Here is a 20,046-nt window from a genome sequence, read left to right as displayed (position 1 = left end):
GCACATTAAGCTACGGGTTGTAGCTGACATCTCTCAACCCTTACTGAGGGGGACAATAGTTAAGATGGAGGGGTCTACAAAATGGGTGAGTTTTAAGTACGAGAGGTGTCCAGATTTCTGTTATAACTGTGGAATTGTGGGACATAGCGAGAGAAATTGCAAGAGACTGGTCCTTATTGATAGAGGTCATCTAGAAAATCAGTTTGGCACGTGGTTGAGAGCTGGGAATGGTAGAAGTTCACCTCAAAAAGAACCTCTGGCTAAGAGAGGGACCAGTGACAAACATCACTGGAGGCTACACAATGGGAATTGGGTGGAAATAGTGAACCTAAGACAACAGGACACTGGGTTGAGCAGTCATGTTCCATCTGCAACTCAGGTAGACTCTCCAAGTCAGGCTTTAGAGATGCAGGAACAGGTTACCAAACAAGGAAAAGAGGACAACAGTGTTACAAGTCAGCCAGTTATAACCCCTAAGGTGATGGGCAACAGGCAGGACAAGGAAACAACTATTGCTGCATCTCTCTATAAGCTGAACATGGAGGCTGAGACGTCAGATGCCAGGGGACAAAACATGGTCTCAAGTAAGAAGAAGGTCACTGCCAGTACGGAGTTGAAGGAACCCACTCAACAAGAGGGACTAATAGATGGGAAGGATAATAAGATGGAAGAAGGAAAAGGGATTGAGAACCAGGGGTCAGGTGGAATAGTTGAGGAGAATACAAGTGAAATCACCTTACTGGACCTTATGGCTGAGGACAAGAAGAAAGAAGCTGTCTCTAGACAGAATAGGAGGTTGAAGAAGCAGTTAAGATCCCCTTTGAAGAGAAGAACTCCCCTAAAGGAGATCTGCATCAATATCAAAGACTCAGGAGGTCAGGGAAAAAGGAAATTTCAGTTATGTGATGAGGAAATGGAAGATGCTGAAGGCAGGGAGATAGGGGGAAAAAGAAATAAAGGATGCGAGGTGGTATGCTCTATTGATCAGGAAAAAGAGGAGGAGGGGACCAGCCTACTCTGGGCCCCCAAACCCCAATGAAAGTTCTGGTGTGGAATTGCCAAGGTGTTGGGAGCACCTTGACAATTCCCCATCTGAGGGAGGTCTCCAACCTCCTCTCCCCTAATATGCTGTTCTTAAGTGAAACAAAAAATAGAGAAAGGTACATGAATACAGTAAGGGAGAAGTTGTTTTTTGATAATAGTTGTGTAGTAGAGTCTATGAATAGGTCGGGGGGCATGGCATTGATGTGGAAAGATGAAGTAAAAATTATAGAGATTCTCAAAACTGCTTTTACTATAGAAGCTCAGGTGGAAGATTTTGAGACTAAGACAACATGGTGGTTCATTGGAATATACGCAAGCTGCGATAATCTGATTAGGAAAAGCCAATGGAAGGTGATCCAGGAGAGGAAAAGGCTGTGGGGAGGGAAATGGATAATAGCAGGAGACTTCAATGATATCCTCTCAAATGAGGAAAAGTGAGGGGGTAGATGGAGGGAGGAGAAGAGTTTCTCTGATTTCAAAAATTTTATAAATGACAACCAGCTGGTGGACATTGGTTTTGAGGGGAACCCCTGGACCTGGAGCAACAATTGGGAGGAGATAGGGGAGGTCAGAGAGCGCCTGGATAGAGGCTTATGTAGCTTAGACTGGTCCTTAGTTTTTGAAAAAGTAAAATGCACACATGTGGATACCTTCGCGTCAGATCATAGTATGCTGATGATAGATACAAAGCCAGAGGAGAGGCAGAGGAAAAAAAAAGGTTTTTCTTTGACAGGAGATGGCTGAAGAAAGAAGGTGTCCAGGATGTGATCAGAAATGCATGGGACCAAGTTTTTGAGGGATCAAGAATGTTCCGGATCAAGTGCAAAATCAGAAACTGCAGGATTGAGTTATTAAAGTGGAAGAACAACTCCAACTGTAATGCCAAAAAGAAAATTGATCAGCTCAAATCTCAGCTGGAGAAGCTTCAGTATAATACTCATATGGAAAGTAGAAGAGAAATAGTGGACCTGAAAAATCAATTGAAGGTGGCGTACAAGGAGGAGGAACTGTTCTGGCACCAGAAAGCAAGAATTAACTGGATAAAGGAGGGGGATAAAAACACTAAATTCTTTCATGCTCATGTGAAGGGAAGGAGGAGGAGGAATAGAATGCTGAATTTACAGAGAGAGGATGGTTCCTGGACTGAGAATGAACAGGAGTTGGGTAAGGAAGTTGCAGATTTCTACAGACAGCTGTTCACTAGCAAGGGGAATGGTAGTACTGAGGAGATCCTTAGAGGCATTCCACCCACCATTACTGCGAGCATGAATGATCAACTGACTAGAGGTGTGGATGAAGAAGAAATCAGATCCGCTCTTTTTTCTATGTCTCCTGACACTGCACCTGGTATGGATGGTATGTCACCCATTTTTTTCCAGAAATTCTGGTGTATTGTCAAATATGATGTTATCCAGGCTGTGCAAAGTTTTTTTCATTCCAATTCCTTGCCTAGAGCTCTGAATCATACTTTAATCTCCCTTATACCCAAAGTTAAAGATCCTGTAAACCTGAAGCATTATAGGCCTATTAGCTTGTGTAACGTTTTATATAAAGTGATTTCCAAAATATTAGCTAATAGGCTAAAAGGGGTGCTAAATTTTTGCATCAGTAAAACCCAATCTGCTTTCATTCCCGGTAGGCAAATCTTAGACAATGTCATCATAGCCCATGAATACTTGCATTTTCTGAAAAACAAAAGATATGGGAAGGAGGGATACATGGCTGTTAAGCTAGACATGTCTAAAGCTTACGATAGAGTGGAGTGGAAATTTTTGAGGGACATAATGCAAAAAATGGGCTTTAGCAGTAGATGGATTAGATGGATCATGAAATGTGTTGAATCTGTCTGTTACTCATTCAATATAAATGGTGAGGTGAAAGAGTTTGTTGTACCAGAAAGAGGCATAAGACAGGGTGACCCCCTTTCTCCATACCTCTTCCTACTGTGCTCAGAAGGATTCTCAAACCTGCTGGACAGTGCTGAAGAGAACAAGCAGTTTACTGGGCTCAAAATCAGTAGGAATGGACCTAGACTAACACATCTCTTTTTTGCAGATGACTCATTAATATTTTGTAAGGCAGACACCAAGCATGCAGAGGAGCTAAGGAGGATCCTGGAGGCCTATGAAAGGAGCTCGGGACAGGTGATCAACCTTGAGAAGTCTTCTGTCTTCTTCAGCAAAAACATGGAACATAGCAAAAAAATAGAAGTATGCTGCAGATTGGGAAATATCCAAATGGTCAACCAAGGCAAGTACCTGGGTCTTCCAATGGTGATAACAAGAACGAAGGACCAAATCTTTGGTTTCATCAGAGACAATATGAACAAGCATTTGGGAAGCTGGAAGCAGAAGTTATTAAGCCAAGCAGGGAAGGAGGTCTTATTAAAAGCTGTGACTCAAGCAATGCCTACATATGCTATGTCATGCTTCAAATTGCCTCTGAAACTATGCAAGGAACTGAGTGCAATGATGGCAAGGTACTGGTGGGGAGACAATGATGGAAAGGATAAGATGCATTTATGCTCATGGAAGAGAATAACTCAAGCAAAGAACCAGGGAGGACTTGGTTTCAAAGATTTGGTCAACTTCAACAGAGCTTTGCTAGGCAAACAGATATGGAGAATGCTTGTTAATCCAAATCTGCTTGCCTCCAAGGTCCTGAAAGCCAAATACTATCCTACTGGTTCCATTTTCAAGAGCAAGTGCCCTCAGAATGCTTCCTGGATCTGGCAGAGCCTAAGGGGAGCTACGCAGCAGGTGGAGGATGGCACCTGGAAGAAAATTGGAAATGGCCTTAGCACTGATATTTGGGAGGATAAGTGGATAGTAGGAAACAAAGAGGGAAGACCCTCAACAACTAAACCTCCAGAATGCAAAGTGCAGAAAGTTCAGGACTTAATCACTCATAGGAGATGGAATAGAGTGGTAGTGCTCCGAACGTTCAATGGAAGGGATGCAGAAAAGATCTTAAGCATTCCCATCAGTTTAGCAGGAAAGGAAGATAGCAATTTCTGGATACATTCTCCAACGGGGCAATACACAGTGAACACGGGCTACAAGGTTCTAATGAAAGAAAAGGAAATCCGGGAAAGGAATGGTTATGATGGAGCAGGTACAAGCCGACACAGTTCATCAAAGCAGATGTGGACTTGCCTTTGGAAATTAAACATCAAGCACAAACTGAAGACCTTCATGTGGAAATGCATAAACAATGCTCTCCCAGTCAATGAAGTAATCTTTAGTAGAACGCAAAAAGGAGATCCCATCTGTAAAGTCTGTGGGGAGGGGGTGGAAACTGTGGACCATGCACTCTTGAACTGCAGACAGGCCAAGCAAGTATGGCAGATAGCTCCAGTGCAATGGGAGGGGGCTAGGGAGAAACAAGGCTGTTTCAAGGACTGGTGGAATGAAATTGCAGGAGCCAGATCTAGACAGGCTGGTGATGAACATCTGGGTCTAACGGTGAATATCTTATGGCAAATATGGAAAAGTAGGAATGAGTGGGAATTCAACAACAACCAAAGGCATGCCTTGAAAACAATTCAGACAGCTCAAGAGGAGTGGATAGAGTTTTGTGAAGTGTACAAAGACAAAGAGCAATTGAGCACAGTAGAAACAGCTGCAAACCAGTTTCAAGGAGTAGAAGTAGAGGATGCAGAGGTGGTCCAAGTGAAGATTGCAGCTCTAAGGAACCCGAACAGTAATGAGGTGGGAATAGGGGTGACTGCTATGTCAAAAGGAAATGTGGTGGTGGCGGCTTGGGCAATGCATGAAAGAAGCTACAACTGTCCACAATTGGACGAAGCTGAGGCTATCAAGCTAGCTATGAGTAAGTTAGCAGTCAAAGGCTGGAGGAAAGTCATCATACAGAGCTGCAACAAGCAACTCATTCAGCAAATCTGTTCCGGAAGAGCTTCCAATATCAAACTGAATACTCTAGTTGATGATATTCTAAGCCTGAAAGCTCTGTTTCGTATGTGCTCGTTTTGTGCAATTTCTAAAGTTGATAATCATATTAGCATTAAAGTTGGAGACTATGCATTAGGCATTATTCATGATGAGGAATGGTTCAATCCTCTGTGCTGTTGAGCACTTTTGTAAAGAAATGAGGGGCCTTTGCCCCAAATGTAAAGTTTAACTGATGATCAATATAGTTCTAATATCGTTTCGGAAAAAAAAAAAATCGTGTGCTATGTTCGCACAACTATTTCAAGCCCAAAGCCCACTTAAAAGCAAAGGCTACTTTTGATACATTTGATTGCAGTGCTTTGAGCGATTTAAGTATTAAAAAAATCAACAGAACTCCTTAATTCAAGTCTCATCAAGCTTGAGTCCATTCCAACTTTATGTTACTTGTTATTAAATTAGTTTAATACTTGTATTGGTTTCACAATAGTGGGTTATATGTAATTTTATTCCAAAAAAAAAGAGAGAGTAATATTAGACTACATTTACCTGGAGACTGCCACATCCATCCGAAACTGCACGAAGTTGGCTTGAACTTGGGATTAATTCTTTTTTCCCAAGGAAAAAAAATCCACATTAAAAAGCTCGAAAGTGTTTTACGTTGGTTCTCATTCTATCAACAAAGAACAAAAGCTAAGAAGAAGAGAATAAGACTCTTTCAGAATAGCAACCTATAATACGGAAGGCCTGCACGAAACATGTGTCGATGATTCTTCAATCCGGCATATACTTTCAGATATTTTGTATAAAATAAAATAATACAGTGGTTAAATGTTAACTTCGTTTATGAAGATCTTACCAATTTGTCTTACTTACTGGCAATTAGGTGATTAAGTTTGTATGTGAAAGGATGGTTTTAAAAAAAAAATGGGTTCTTTAAATCAAATGGTTAAAGAACAGGACATTCCCAGCACGCTACATATTAAAAGGAATTATTAAATTTCATTCAGTGGTTTTAGAGCTTTGCGCATCTAAGTTAAAAAAAAATAAAATCTTGAAATGGATTGTCAAAGATTTGGCGTTTTATATAGCTAACCAAGCCTTTTCGTTGTTTTAAGGACCACTCTATCGAGGAATAAAGTGGTCCAGATAGACAGACCATATTTTGCTAATGTGGTGTTTGTGAGACGTTTAGAATCGTTTTTCAAACCGACACATCCCACAAAATTGACTATGTACGAGAAAAGGAAATTCAGGTTGCGCTGCGTGTGAACCTAATATACAGAAAAATAGGTTCTCATGGAAATTTTTTTTAAAAAAATAAAAAAAATAAAATTCATTTGATTCTAAGCTGGACCATTGCCTTTCCCTTCCATGCACAATACAAGCTAACTTGAAAGCTGTGAATGGCGATGCGTTACCCGTTTAGAAATGTGGGATTTTGCGGTATCACGTAGCTGCCATAAGTCGCAGTATCTGCTCCAAAATCCGAAACTTTTAGTTCCAACGTCGTTTGCACCGGTTCAACCAGCGCTATCGATATTTAATTTCAGCTATGATGCATCAGCAGATTTTCTCCGTGCAGGAGGACACATCAGATGATAAGGAAGAACAGGTATTTACGAGGATTCCATTTCTCTCGCTCGGTTGCAAAAACATCACTTGAACTTCTTTTTCTGGTGCTGGACATTCATTGGAACCTACTTTTGCTCAAAGCCACAATTGGACTTTTTCCAGTTGCATTTGAATGCAAGAGACTGAGAATCCCTCCTCTCTAAGCAACTGAAGAATTCACTGGGCTCCAATACCACTCACCACCCATGTAGGGAAACCCAAGCTGGCACCCAACGCAAGAAAGCAAAACTTCAACGGAATTGTCTCACAGTTCACGGTCAAGATTTGATAAAAAAAAATTATACGATCCAAAATTTATCTTATATCTTGATTTCAATAACATGTGTGTAACTCACAAAATTTTATTCTAAAGTTACACGTTATTAAAAATAAATAAATTACACCATATGCAAACAAAATTATACCACCATATGCAAACAAAGTTACTCCACAAAGTTACTCCATGTGCAACCGCCTCTATCCCTCTTCCATTGAAGTTTTGTTTTCTTGCCTTGGATGCCAACTTGGGTTTCCCTATATGAGTGGTGATTGGTATTGGAGCCCAGTGAATTCTTCAGTTGCTTAGAGAGGAGGGATTCTCAGTCCCTGCCCCTGGTCCAAACTTCAATAGCTTTTCAGCTGGCTGATTGATGCCACAAACCCCGAGAAACCCTCTAGACACAATAAGCCCAGCCACACCACTTGCATATGTTATATCCAAGAAACAAAACTGACGGATCTAACTGAAACGAAGGTCGGTTACAATTGGGACGCAAACAAGAAGAAAAGAGCTTTTAATTCAGAATAAATTTTTGTCGATAAAGATGAAATTAAACCACACTTGAAATCTCCATTCAGAACTAAGAACCTTTTTGTTTGGATAACAAAATTCGATATGCTAAAATTGAACTCGGATTTAATTCAGCAAACTTAAAAGAGTAACATGAAAGTATCCAGATGGCACAAAGAACGATCCCAAAAAACTAAAATTCAGAGCCTAATGATAAGAGTATTTTATGAACTAAGTTTTCATGCACGAGGAGCATTGGGAGCACCACCAGCGCGAGGGGCTTGACCAGGCCTTGGCAAATCATCCTGCATTAGTCATTGAGCATAAGAAAAATGATTCCATAAACCAAAAAATGGAAATGCTGACCCAAAACATATCAAGTTCTGACCAAAAATACTGCAGATTTAATTGTTACAAACAAGCAACGGGTAGATGGGGGACAAAATGTACATGGCAAACTTGTTACACTAGCACACGACTGCTTATTTAGATAAAAACCAGAAGGCTACAAAACCTTAAGCACACGGGAAATTCTAAATATTTAACTGGTCCTAAATAATCCAAGGGCAGAAATACATGCAAGCCAAACTGAATTAAACCCCCTTGAATGTGTTACTAGTATCAGGACCCACGAGGGCTGAAACAGTCAAGAACTTAAGAAGGTAGTTGTCATTAACAAAAGCAAGTAAAAGACCCACAAATTAACAAGTCCAGACCATTAAAAAAGGTTAGAGAAAGATACCCTTGGGCGTCTGAAGCGCTGTGGAGGCTCACGAATCCTCCTATCAGTACGAGAACGGACCCTCACAACCTTGGAGTGAATTGCACATGAAACGCAATACTGCATCTTCACATAGAGCTTGGGAAGGGTGTACACTTAAGGAGCAAACAAAATGTTAAAAGCTTATATCCACTTAGACATTGAGTCAAGATAAAGGAAAAAATGCATCTGATTGCAAATATCAATATCAAATGCTTACTTTCAAAAGCACAAGCTTCCTGAACATCTCTAACTGCAGCCTGTTCAACAATATTCCTCACAAGAAACCTCTTGATAGCTTTGTCCTGATATAAGTACCCAAAAAAGACATACTATTACCAATTGATCGACATATCACCAAATTAAAGCAACTAACACTTTTACATATTATTCAAATTAAGGCATCATTTAAATCATCATCAACTAAGTCCAATTTATTCCCATTTCATTAACGGGCAGAGAGACCATAGTAATGGACAGAAATTGAGAAACGAGCAGAAACAAACAATTGAAGCTTAAATGATTTAGTTATCCAGACATCAAACTAAAGGCAGAAATTCACACTACAAAACTTAAACTGACCAATGTAGTACAATCGCGATTAAATGATAGACTCAAGACAGAATCTCTGGATCATGATACAGGACCTAGTAGTACATCCGCATCTATTTCAATTTGAATAAGATTAGATAGTGAACAAATTGGAATTACGTACATAACTAAGCTACCAGTATCGCTGAAGAAAAGCACTACAACAATATCCACCATAATGAATTACAGAAAATCAACAAAGTACCACCAAAAATCAGATTCTATGCAAAAATCGAGTACATGAAAATAAGCGTTGCTAGATTCAAGCACATCTACAACGGGTAAACAAACATTATGCAAATTAAAAAAAAAAAAACAGACGATAAAATACATAGATATATATATATATAGCTGAAAAATCTTAAGTAAAAATTCCACATCGAAAGGAGGAAGAGAAGAAACTTGACCTTGGGGCAGCATTTCCCACAGTTGGAGCAGCGGATGAATTTGACGTGGCCACGGCCGTGTTTGTTGCGGCCACCGTTCCTTCGCTTGAAAGTCTGCAACCAAATAAAATTTTGTAACAAAAAACTTATATTACTGAAATTATTGCAGAAATATATGGAAATTGTCAGATAGATCGAGATTTAGGTTACTAGACAGTGATCGTTTTACCATTCGGCTGAATGATGTGGAAGAGGAAAGGGTCTCTACTCCGGAGCTGAACGGCTCTGCTGAGAAAGCTAGGGTTTAGTTTAGTATCCGAAAGTGCGAGAGGCTTATCACCTTGAGAAGTCTTATATAGTGCGGGAGTTCTGAAGCCCTACAAGCCAAATGATGGATTTGGATTTGGACCATCAGCAAGTAGCTATACACGGGTTTATACTTGAAAAAACATAACGGGCCCGATGGTGAAACAGGTCTGCATCATATGAGCCAACGGAGGCCCATTTTGTTTTACCCTTTCTAACCTCCTCCATTCGAGTGTAATCTTGTATGAGTTTTGAAATGCATTAATTGTAGGATCATCTCTTCATCTTTCGCTGGGCCTGGGAGATATCTTTCTAGCCGCATGTTTCTGAAAAAAAAGAATATTTTTTTTTTCTTTCCATCCATGCATCATTAAGTTTCCAAATCTTGGAAATGCTGGTTACATTCACAAGTCATTATAATCTACAGATTTTCCATTCCAAACAATTTATTTATAGTAGCACGTAACAGGCACGCTATTCTACAGTGCAATAAAATTTTCTAAATGCTTTTCATGCACTGTGGACGTCATTCTTTTTACAAATTTGTAGTATATATTATACAATTTTGAAGATGAATGCATTTCCTTCGTTCACCCCCCCCCCCCCCAGAGAATAACAATCAGAATATTTGTTCGCTGGATGTGAAATCGATTCCCCTGATCTCTTCGAATCTGTAAACGAATCTCTCGTGTCTTTTTCTTGTTCTCAATCCTATGCCGCAAGCAGCAACTTAATTATTGCGCTTGTGGCCTTGCTGTTGAAAACATCTATTTTCACTATGGCGCTCCAATCAACAAGCACCAGTGGTCTAGTGGTAGAATAGTACCCTGCCACGGTACAGACCCGGGTTCGATTCCCGGCTGGTGCATTTGAGAGCCGTGAAGAACCATGCGCTGTTCTGGAAGCTTAAGGGTCTTTCCACTCGTCTGACCATCGGACGGACGATATGGAGCGCTTCCGAGCTCTCAATTTTTTTTTGGCATTTTTCCTTTTAGCCCCACTTCAAAAGTAAACGCAATTCCACATGATATAAACTACCTCAAAGGTCATTAATGCTCATTTCTCACACAAAAATAACCCTTCCACGATGATCACATGTTAAGACCTAAACATAGATGACACTGAAAATATACATCAGAAAGACATAAAGCTTCATTGGATTGTCAAGATGCAGTGGCTGGAATTCCTTCCGTGCCTTCTTTATCTCAAAGGAGACTCTACCTACCTCATAATAAACTCGACTGACATATTTCCAGTTCATTACATTCCAGATGTTGTTCAGGTATTATGTAATTCATACATTTCTTTCTTCACTGAGTATTTCTTTTTGCTTAACGAAACAGATAATGAACAGAAGAAAGTCTTGTACTCATGAAATGTGTTAGATTCTATATTATCCATGGATTATGGCATTAAAATATATCGATAGTAAAATGTATGGAACTCAGGGCCTGCTTGGATAACCAGCTACCTGACTCAACGTGGTTTCAACTAGAACCCTGTTAAATTCTCTATCAAGTGCAAGCCACTGCAAATGAACGAGACGTTAAAAAAGATATTTTAGGACTCCTTCATTAGCAGTAGTGCTACTTCAACAAATTGATGAAAAAGACGGTGTAGTTGCATTGGGAAAAAGAAGAATATCGACCGCTAGAAAATGGTACTTTAAGAAAGGACTTACAACCCATCCAGATCCCTGCAGAGCTGCACCTTCTTCGTTCATATTGTCTATCAGTTGATCCCATGAACCAAAATTGCCTGCCTCAATGAACCCCAAGGAGGCACCCACCTCCTTCCTGATGACGAAGCAATCAACTAATCCCATCAACACCCTACAGCACGAGATCAAAGTTTTTTTTTTCCTTTTATTATTTTTTTTTTTGGCTTTTGAACAGAGAGGTTTGTCAAACTTAATTGAAGTTGATTAGAACTTGTATATATGATCACAACTCATTCAAAATGTACACATCCCGGGTAAAACACAGCGAATTACTTCCAATAATTTGTTGAAAATTCTAATTTTACTTTCCTCAATGATATTGGTAGGGTTGTGCGTAAAATTAAACGTGTCATTTTCATAACACCTCATGTAGTCGCTTGGTTTGGCTTTGAAATCTTCCTTTCTAGCCACACGTCTTCCAGTAGAATCGAATAAATAGCTAGCAACTTTCAGTTTTCTCTTTTCAACCCAATCCTAGAAACTAGTATCGCTATAGGGTCTGCCTTTTTTTTGTTTTTTTGATAATTGTTCATCTTTAGCCATTTTCAAAAAAAAATAATGAGAAATAAAAAAAAGTAATAGAAGGTTATTAAGGCTCCGTTCGGATTAGCGATTTTTGGAGGTGTTTTTGAAAAATTTTATTATAGCAGAATTTTTAGAAAATATTTTAAAATATTTAAGAGTAGTAGAGTTTTTAAAATATATTTTGAAATATTTTTTAAACATTAAAAAAAATTTAAACTACTTTTTAGAGTACTTTTTAAAAAAATTTTAGTATTTGAAAAACAGAGGAATCCAAACAAAGCCTAAGTTTGTACAGATGTATTGGATCAACATAAATAAAAATATAACAAGAAGCACTTTTGGTGTTTGGGGAGAACCAACCTAGACCACCCAATATTGATCCCGCTCAAATTGGGCGGGAGCCCATGTTAGTAATTCTATTTTGAGCCCAACCCGCCCATATTTGCCACCATCACCATCAATATCGTCTCCGCAGAGGCAGAGACAACGAGGGTGGTGGGGATTAATGCAGGCCCAAGGGAATAGCCTTGATGATGGGTTCATAGACTTGTGGGCAATTTGATCACAAAAAATACTAAAAATGGCGAGTGGAGCGCGAGCGGCGGCCATAATGGGAGCGCCAGTACCAGGACCCATAATCAAGCAACACGAAAGTAAAGGATTTTTTGAACTTGGAGATTTCAAGTAAGAGCCAAAAGTAACATTGATGTATAACTGGAGATGCAAATGATGATGTTATCGAAGTAGGATTAGCTAAAAATAATGCAAGTTCCGACGGTAGAATGCTTATGATACCCACCACACCTTGGTGTGCTTCACGACAATAAAGCGATTGCAGAATTGGGGAAAAACCACGGAAGACTCTTTCCTCGACGGGACCAAGGATACCCCCTAAACTGGCAAAGTTATACTCGACAGGCCACACCTGAATAACAAAACTGCTTATATCTTTTAGCTCAGAGCTACCAGACAGAAGACGCACACCGGTCTATTAAAATGCGCCTAAGCTCATGATATATTCTACAATGTGTAGAATCTTTTGCAGCGACATCTTCATCGCTATAAGGGTTATACCCAATACTTTGGAACTGTGGAGGCACGAGTTGATTACCAGGGATGAGTTACTATGCCCGCAGGTCCTTGTTTGAATTCCATCCTGGGGCTTTTGCAGCACCACCATCAGTTAAGATGCTTGCTCCATTTTCTACACTTATTAGTGGATCAGATTCATTTTCCTTCGCCTTTAAACAAAGAGCAAGAATAAAACATGGGACAAATTAGTTTCTTTACAAATCGATTGCACCAAAAATTTTGGAAAGCACATGCAGATTGCCTTCTATTCCCATCTCTTTGAGAGAAAAAACATCCACCACACAAAACTAAACAGCAAATGAACAACCAAATACCTGAGCCAACTGTGCTGCTGCTTCAGAGGCCTTTTGCTGGCTCTCAGTCGTGCAATAATAAGAATACACTACCATCCCAACTACGGCAATCAAGATCCCCAGAATATTTCGCCAGCTGAATGGATCGCGCAGGAGGACATAGCCAAATGCCAAAACAAGACAAGTTTTCAGATGTCCAAGAACCTGATACGTGACAGGGGATGTCTTCCCGATCACCAGAAAGGTACTAAAGTTCACGGAAACTGAAATTAAGCAGGATAGAACAATAAAAGCCTGCAGTTAAAAGGAAAAAGTTAATGTTCCGTGAGTATTCAGCTATTGCAGGCAATAATGCTTTTGAAGCTTACCAGCACTTGAGGGGTATATTTGAAGGCGAACACATTCTGATTTGTCAACAGTCCATCAACAAAAGGTCCTGTAACAAACAGTGTGATTGCCTGATAGGGACAAGATTGATATAAAAGTTGGGTTGAAGACACCTTGAACTTCTTTTGAATCGTGTTTGTCATCTGACAGAAATTAGTTAAGATTTTCATTCAGTAGAATTTTTGTCTATGCAAAAGAAACTTCCAGTTTCTGCAACATTTAGTTTTCTAGCTTGATTTGCTTAAATATATGGAAATGGAGAATGGCAGGAAATCCTTCTTTCCTTCTCTTCGATAAATTAAAGGAGGAGGAAGAAACATAAAAAGTAAATAAAAGCAAGTTCAATGGAGGATACAATTTGAGCGATGCAAGTTGTAACAACTGCAAGCAGTGACAAGACAGAACCAACAAGATTGAGCTGCAGATCAGTCACGGTTGCAATTCCGACACCCAATAGAAGAATGCCCAGTGAGACCTGGATATGCCTACTGCAAATTGTGGTAATGTATATTAATATGCAAACTTGCAAGGAAATGAACATTTTCTACTGAAGAATGTTATATCCCTCAATCAAACCTAACTGGACAGGGTATTAAGTACAAAAGCTTTAGACAAGAGAGCACATGTTTGCAGAGGCAACTGCAAGTGCATGCATTAATAATGGCGAGAACTAAACTGAGCAGTATTAATTGATCAGTTGATAACAGGGCATATAATTTTGCCTCCTCAGACATGCAAAAAAGTAATGAATACTTCACATTATAGAATGACTCTGAGCTATTATTTGCTTTTAAATGCTGATCTTTGTTTTTCAGGGGTAGGTTCTCAATCCATTTACCATAACTTCTTTCAACCACTGAGCCAAGTGCAACAGCAATTGCAATCTCAGCATGAAGAACAATATACTCAAGAAAAGGAACTTTGTGTATGACTAGTCATCAAGAAACGCATGAAACTAGACTTCTAATGCTTTGTAGATTAACTCTCATGTTGCATCTATGCTTTAGTTTAAAACAGGAAACATCACAAACAACTTACGATCACTTTGAACAAGTCCAACAATTGACCAGATTAACTAAGTTGGACAAAATTAGACTTTGCACATCATGCAGACCATCTAAAGACTGTCATCAAAGACGTCACAGACATTTCAATTATCAATGATACTTGAACAGCCATTACTTAACCAGAAAAAAATCGGTGCATATAACAAGCTAATTAGTGTGCTAAAACAGGAAGAATTTCAAATAAATAGAACTAGCTTCAGTTGAGAATTTATCATTAATGATCAGCTGAAGTATCATACCAAGAAAGAAACACATTCTGGAAGTCATTGAGACAGATATTAAAACTTCACCTGAACTTCTTCCGGAAAAACAGTGTCTCCAAAAGAACTGTACAGGGAATGATTGCCAGTTTTGTCATCTACAATGCAATAAAGATGGGGAAAAATTTTCAGAAATGACCCAAATACATTGAATCATGTATACAGATGGTACATAAATGAACTTGAGATGGACATAATTCAGTAAACCAACTCAATTGATTTATGTCAACTTCTAGAATGCTGGAAGGGACATCAGGTGCATTACAGATTAACAAACTAAGTTGATATTCCAATAATGTTCAACAAGAGTATTTCGACACCATCAACCTCTATTAGCAAGGGAGTAATCCTCAGCAACATTCAACAATAAAAGACAACAAAACTAAGTAAACAACATCAGATGAAACTGCTTATTACTACGCTTCTTCTTTCTAACAGGACATAAACATATACCACCAATTATGCCTAGTAATCGAGTACCTCAGTCCTTTGGAAACATGGATCATGAAGGGAAATAGAATCAAGTTGCACAATGTAAATGCATGCAATTAGTGAACAGGAAAAAGAAGAAACAAGAAAACCCTGAAACCAAAAGTTCAGAGCATATTGGAAGAAAAGAACTTAACCTGATAAAAACCAACTGAATTGAAACCCAGGCTAAGATTTAACAATCCAATGGACGATCCATTCAGTATCCCAAAACCCATCACAGCTCTGGGATCAAAAGGCTTGTGCTCAAACAGCTTCAACCATAATGCCACATGAAGAGAACAAAAGGTGACCAGGAGATGCCAACTTGTCAAAGTTGTAGCTGAAAAGCAAGATAAGATTAAATTAGAAAAAATCAATATTTGTAAGAAAATTACAAATTGTGATACTTTCCCATAAGATAATGACAAATGAGGTATTTTGTTAGAAAAAATCATCCAAATCCTTATTATTTCTTTCAAATAAAGAACTACATCTACATGTCCATCTTAGGTAGATAATCAGAAGAAAAGGTGACAAAGAACATAAAAGAGTTCATGATATCTACCACAAATTTTTCGTTTCATCAAAAAGTTCCCTATTTAAGGATAGAAATGCAGGGGGTCTAAGATGATGCACGTCCACATTCTGACAACTTATTAGGCATCCAAACATACTCATAGTCATTGCTTCAGGACATTAACAGTAAATAACTTTAACATGAATAAATTTTCATCTAGTGGTGAAGTTGAACAGGTCTGAAATGCAAGACTGGATGTCAATATTCCTTTGACTTCATGAAAGACCTTGATAAGCAAAAGATTTTCAAGTCTAATGAATCCTTTGGACTACTGAATCAAATGCATTTCTTACTAGAGTTAAGATAGGCACTGGTAGCTTGCTCAGATATTTGATGCTCATTAAAAAACACCAGCAACTAGGTTTATCATTGAAAATACCAGACAATTCCAAAAGAAGCTGGCTACTGGACGCGACATATAGGCTGCCAGTCACCATGAATTTAACATATGAGTGAGCGAAACATCTTTTCTTGCTTGTCAATCAATGTCAAAATATCGTAAGCAATGTATATCCTTCATAATTGTTATCCCTTAAATGAAAAATCAGAGACGAGCTTAGTCAATCTAATAATTTTTTACTTGCTCAACATCAGTATTAGAGGAAATCAATCAAAATAAGGAAACAGATGCTGCCAGCTAATATCTTGGATATGAAAAAGGCTAATGGGGCATGTTATATTCGATTCTACATCTGCGGCAAAGATTGATTATTAGTCTTTCTCATTCGTGGTTATGACATCAAGTTCTTTTAGCTTCTTGACGTATGCAGTCTTATAAACCAGCTCCTACAATCTGCTTCGTATCCAATAGAATGATCAACTCGGCAGCATAGGCAAGTCTAAAACGAAATCCAGTACAGCATTTGTGAATATTTCAAGGATGTGCAGAAGGTACATCACTACTCCTTACGTTAGCACATAGTAATAAAGAAAATAATCGAACAATTCTTCCAATACAGCAGTAACTAGTTCGCAGCATTCTCATTTGATCGCCTAACAACATAACTCAATAAGATCCACTTTCTGCAGATTCAAGTTTTCCGGTCCAATAGAAAATGCTTGATGTAACTCCACATGAGTAGATTTTGACACTCACAAACCGAAACCGTGAATCAAATAAATAACAAACATCACCAGAAGAGAAAAAGGGTAATAAATTTTGAAACTGACCAAAAGTAAAACCAAGCGTGCTGATCAAAGCCTTGTTGCAAATGACAATCGAAACGGATGAAACCACAGATAAACTCAAAGCTCCGATAGTCCCCAGCTGAAACCTCTGCCCCTCGCTCATCTTCAACTCCCCTTCCTTCAATTCTTTTTAACTCGCAATCACCAATCACCAATCCCCAAATCCCAATCGCAATATCTGCTCATCACACAATCACACCTCCATCAAACACTCAACGAAATTCCAGCAATAAACTCAAGTTTTATGGAAAGAAAAATGGAGAAAATACCTCAACTCATAAACTGTCTCCGGAATTTCGGAAAACGAATAAAACAAATCCAGCTCAAACTGCAAAACCACAACAATAAAGAAAGATTCAATAAATATATCACAAACTGAGGGAGGCATAAAAATTCAGCATTGTCGTTGAATATTAAAATCAGCATTGCGTAAAACCCTAGATCTGCTGCCTTTTAATCCATAAACCCTTAGTAAAATTAGAATTGTAATTCAATTCTCCAATTAGCGTGTGTAAATACATACATACAGACATATATATATATATATATATATATATATATAGAGAGAGAGAGAGAGAGAGAGAGAGAGGAGGAAGAGCAACCTAAGGAACAACAAGCAAATCAGATCACTGAAATTGATGATGAAGTTTTACACTACGCCAGTACTGTATTATGATTATCATTCCAAATTTTAGGTAGTCAGCGAATTTGGTAAACACAAAAATCCAATTTAACTCCCTACTTTGAACTACTATAATGTGTCTATCAATATATTTCTATATCGGAAATACTAAACTACTGGGATTATTTAATGAAAGAAATTTCCCCGGGGAGAGATTTTGAGGAGGGAAAGGGAGAGGGGGGAGGGGTGGTGGTTAAATAAAGACCAGGAAAAAGTGCTGAGGAAATTTGACTTTTTTAAGAGTTTCCGGCTGCATCGAGTGACAAGCTGAGGCTCTCTCTCTTTTTTCTTTTTTCTTTTTTTGGGTGGGGAGTAATAGCCCATACGGGGAGGGGGTTTCATGCAAAAATTATCCGATGAATCTAAAGTGGAGGTCACATTCTTTTTTTCTTTTTTTTTCTGCAACGATAGATGTCATATAACCTAAACTAGGCTAATCTAAGGGAAAGAAATAAGGGGAGATGGTCAACTAAGACCAACCACATATCGTAGCAAATTTGAGTTAGTAGGGTTGAACCCTGACCTAAAGTGGAGGTCACATTCACCTGGGTCCATTTGCTTCTTGATATTTCATATATATTTGTTTATACTACTCCTCCTTGCTAATGTTAGTTGCAAAATCACTATTCTAACTTGGCCACTAAGTCAAACTTTTAAATTTTAATACCTGTATCCCCAAAAAAAAAAAAAAAAGACCAGAGAGAGAGAGGGAAATCTTTTGCTATTACCAAAAAGTGGGCCTATTCTGAGGAATGGTCTTCTGGGGATAGAAATGAAGAAGACAGAGAATTTGTAGCTACGGAAATACATGCATGGTAAAGTTGCCATTGCCCTTGATTTTGGGCGGTAGGTTGAAACAATTAGGGACCGTTCATGTTGGCTTGAGATTTTGGCCTTGTTTAGCATACAAGGTTTTTACCAAATTTGTTTGCTACAAGTTTTTTAAAAACTTTAACTATAGTAACCTCAAAAAAATCTCAAAAATTTTAAACTATGCACTTCAAAATATTTTAAAAAAAAACACACTTTAAAAAAATTTTAAAAAACTTCTACAGTAAATTACAATAAAATTTTAGACAAACACCCAAAAACTTACTTGCCAAACGTGGTCTTTAGTTTTGGAAAATGTACCACTGAAACTCAAATGGGTATAGATAATTTCTCAAGTAGTCTTTTTAATGATTGACCATCATTTGTTCAAAATTTACGCACTTTGCATAGAATTTGCAGCTTCTGTGTGAGTCTCTATTCTACAACATATTTTAACCCAAAAAAAATTAAAAAGACATTTTTCATTGGTGGTTCTTAAGGTAAAAAATGATGGCTTTGTGTTTCATGGGTATGGGTTTTTTTTTTTTTTGTTTTGGGTTTTTTTTTGGGGTGGGGGGGGGGGGGGGCGAGGTGGAATCCTATTTCAATGTAAGGAGATTATGTGATTTATAATCTTTGCAAGTTTAAAATCACCTCACTTCATCCTAAATTTACACTTTATACAGATGCTTTGATAAAGAACATTAATTCTTTACAATGCATCATGATATCTTAGTTTATTTGTAAGCTCAATTAATGTTTGAATGTAATTTTTCATAATAATTAATTTTTCTTGTATTTAAAATATTTTTTCTTTTATACTAGGAAACAAATGTTTTAAGATATTTTACTTTTTGACTTTTGAACAATTTGTGCCATAATTTTTTTTGAATCTTATCAAAATTGAAAATAGATTAAAAATAATTTATAATTGTTTGATTTCATGTAATTTATATTTTACATTGGTAATTGTATTGCCAGTAAATGCAAAATTTTAACTTAAAATCTATATATTACAAATGATTCAAGCATTACAATTCAAGAATGTTGACATCAATCTTCGTTTTTTTGAAGTAAATATATTAAAATTTAATGTAATATAGGGAAATACTATAATAGAACAAATTAAAAAAGTAATAAGAAAAATTACATCCTATAGACTAATTCAAGGCAATTAAGTCTAATTCGTATTTAGTATATTTCATTTAAGTCAAATTTGTATTTAGTATATTCCATTTTGATATCTGAACACTGATTATGTCAAACATTGAAAATCATGCAAACATTCCATTCAGACTTATTTATTAAACCCTAGAATAATAATTTTTTGTTTCTGACCATTCTAGGTGAAAATGTATTTTGGGCAGGTGGTATCAAATGGGGGAGTATAGTATTCTAATGTCCAAGTTGGTTAAATATATTAAAAAATGAACGTGAAAAAGAAAGAAAAAAAAAGTACTAGTATACGATTGCCGTACTCTTCAAGTTCAAGCAATGCAGAATTCATTTAATCGATATAAAACAATTAATTTTCTTCCACGTTCTTAAGTCATATTATAGCAATTTCTCCAGTCT

The 20,046-nt window shown here is 37.8% G+C and overlaps 3 protein-coding genes and 2 non-coding genes across 5 annotated transcripts; 3 read left to right on the top strand and 2 right to left on the bottom strand.

The window, feature by feature from the left end:
- Positions 1 to 1,035: 1,035 nt before the first annotated feature.
- On the top strand, positions 1,036 to 5,135 carry LOC113774270. Its single transcript, XM_027318826.1, has 2 exons — positions 1,036 to 1,478; positions 1,727 to 5,135. The coding sequence occupies exons 1-2, from the start codon at positions 1,036 to 1,038 to the stop codon at positions 5,133 to 5,135; spliced, it is 3,852 nt and encodes a 1,283-aa protein (XP_027174627.1).
- Positions 5,136 to 7,391: 2,256 nt separating this feature from the next.
- LOC113778532 (40S ribosomal protein S26-3) lies at positions 7,392 to 9,433 on the bottom strand. Its single transcript, XM_027323971.1, has 5 exons — positions 9,323 to 9,433; positions 9,115 to 9,207; positions 8,337 to 8,421; positions 8,099 to 8,232; positions 7,392 to 7,661 (listed from the first exon to the last, which is right to left on the bottom strand). Exons 1-5 carry the CDS (start codon positions 9,323 to 9,325, stop codon positions 7,596 to 7,598), a joined length of 381 nt encoding a protein of 126 aa, XP_027179772.1. The 5' UTR covers positions 9,326 to 9,433; the 3' UTR covers positions 7,392 to 7,595.
- Positions 9,434 to 10,196: 763 nt separating this feature from the next.
- TRNAG-GCC lies at positions 10,197 to 10,267 on the top strand. The gene has a single exon. It is a non-coding gene; the product is annotated as a tRNA-Gly (tRNA).
- A 5-nt stretch (positions 10,268 to 10,272) lies between these two features.
- On the top strand, positions 10,273 to 10,364 carry LOC113752986. The gene has a single exon (XR_003464946.1). It is a non-coding gene; the product is annotated as a small nucleolar RNA snoR114 (small nucleolar RNA).
- Positions 10,365 to 12,294: 1,930 nt separating this feature from the next.
- LOC113762464 (UDP-xylose transporter 3) lies at positions 12,295 to 17,852 on the bottom strand. The gene is made up of 9 exons (XM_027305926.1): positions 17,582 to 17,852; positions 17,249 to 17,307; positions 16,962 to 17,157; positions 15,370 to 15,554; positions 14,774 to 14,841; positions 13,772 to 13,904; positions 13,398 to 13,559; positions 13,051 to 13,323; positions 12,295 to 12,885 (listed from the first exon to the last, which is right to left on the bottom strand). Exons 3-9 carry the CDS (start codon positions 17,080 to 17,082, stop codon positions 12,769 to 12,771), a joined length of 1,059 nt encoding a protein of 352 aa, XP_027161727.1. The 5' UTR covers positions 17,083 to 17,157; positions 17,249 to 17,307; positions 17,582 to 17,852; the 3' UTR covers positions 12,295 to 12,768.
- Between the last annotated feature and the right edge of the window lie 2,194 nt (positions 17,853 to 20,046).

The sequence above is a fragment of the Coffea eugenioides genome, chromosome 1 (assembly GCF_003713205.1).
Source record: "Coffea eugenioides isolate CCC68of chromosome 1, Ceug_1.0, whole genome shotgun sequence".
NCBI lineage: Eukaryota > Viridiplantae > Streptophyta > Magnoliopsida > Gentianales > Rubiaceae > Coffea > Coffea eugenioides.
This window is presented reverse-complemented; position numbering and strand designations above follow the sequence as displayed.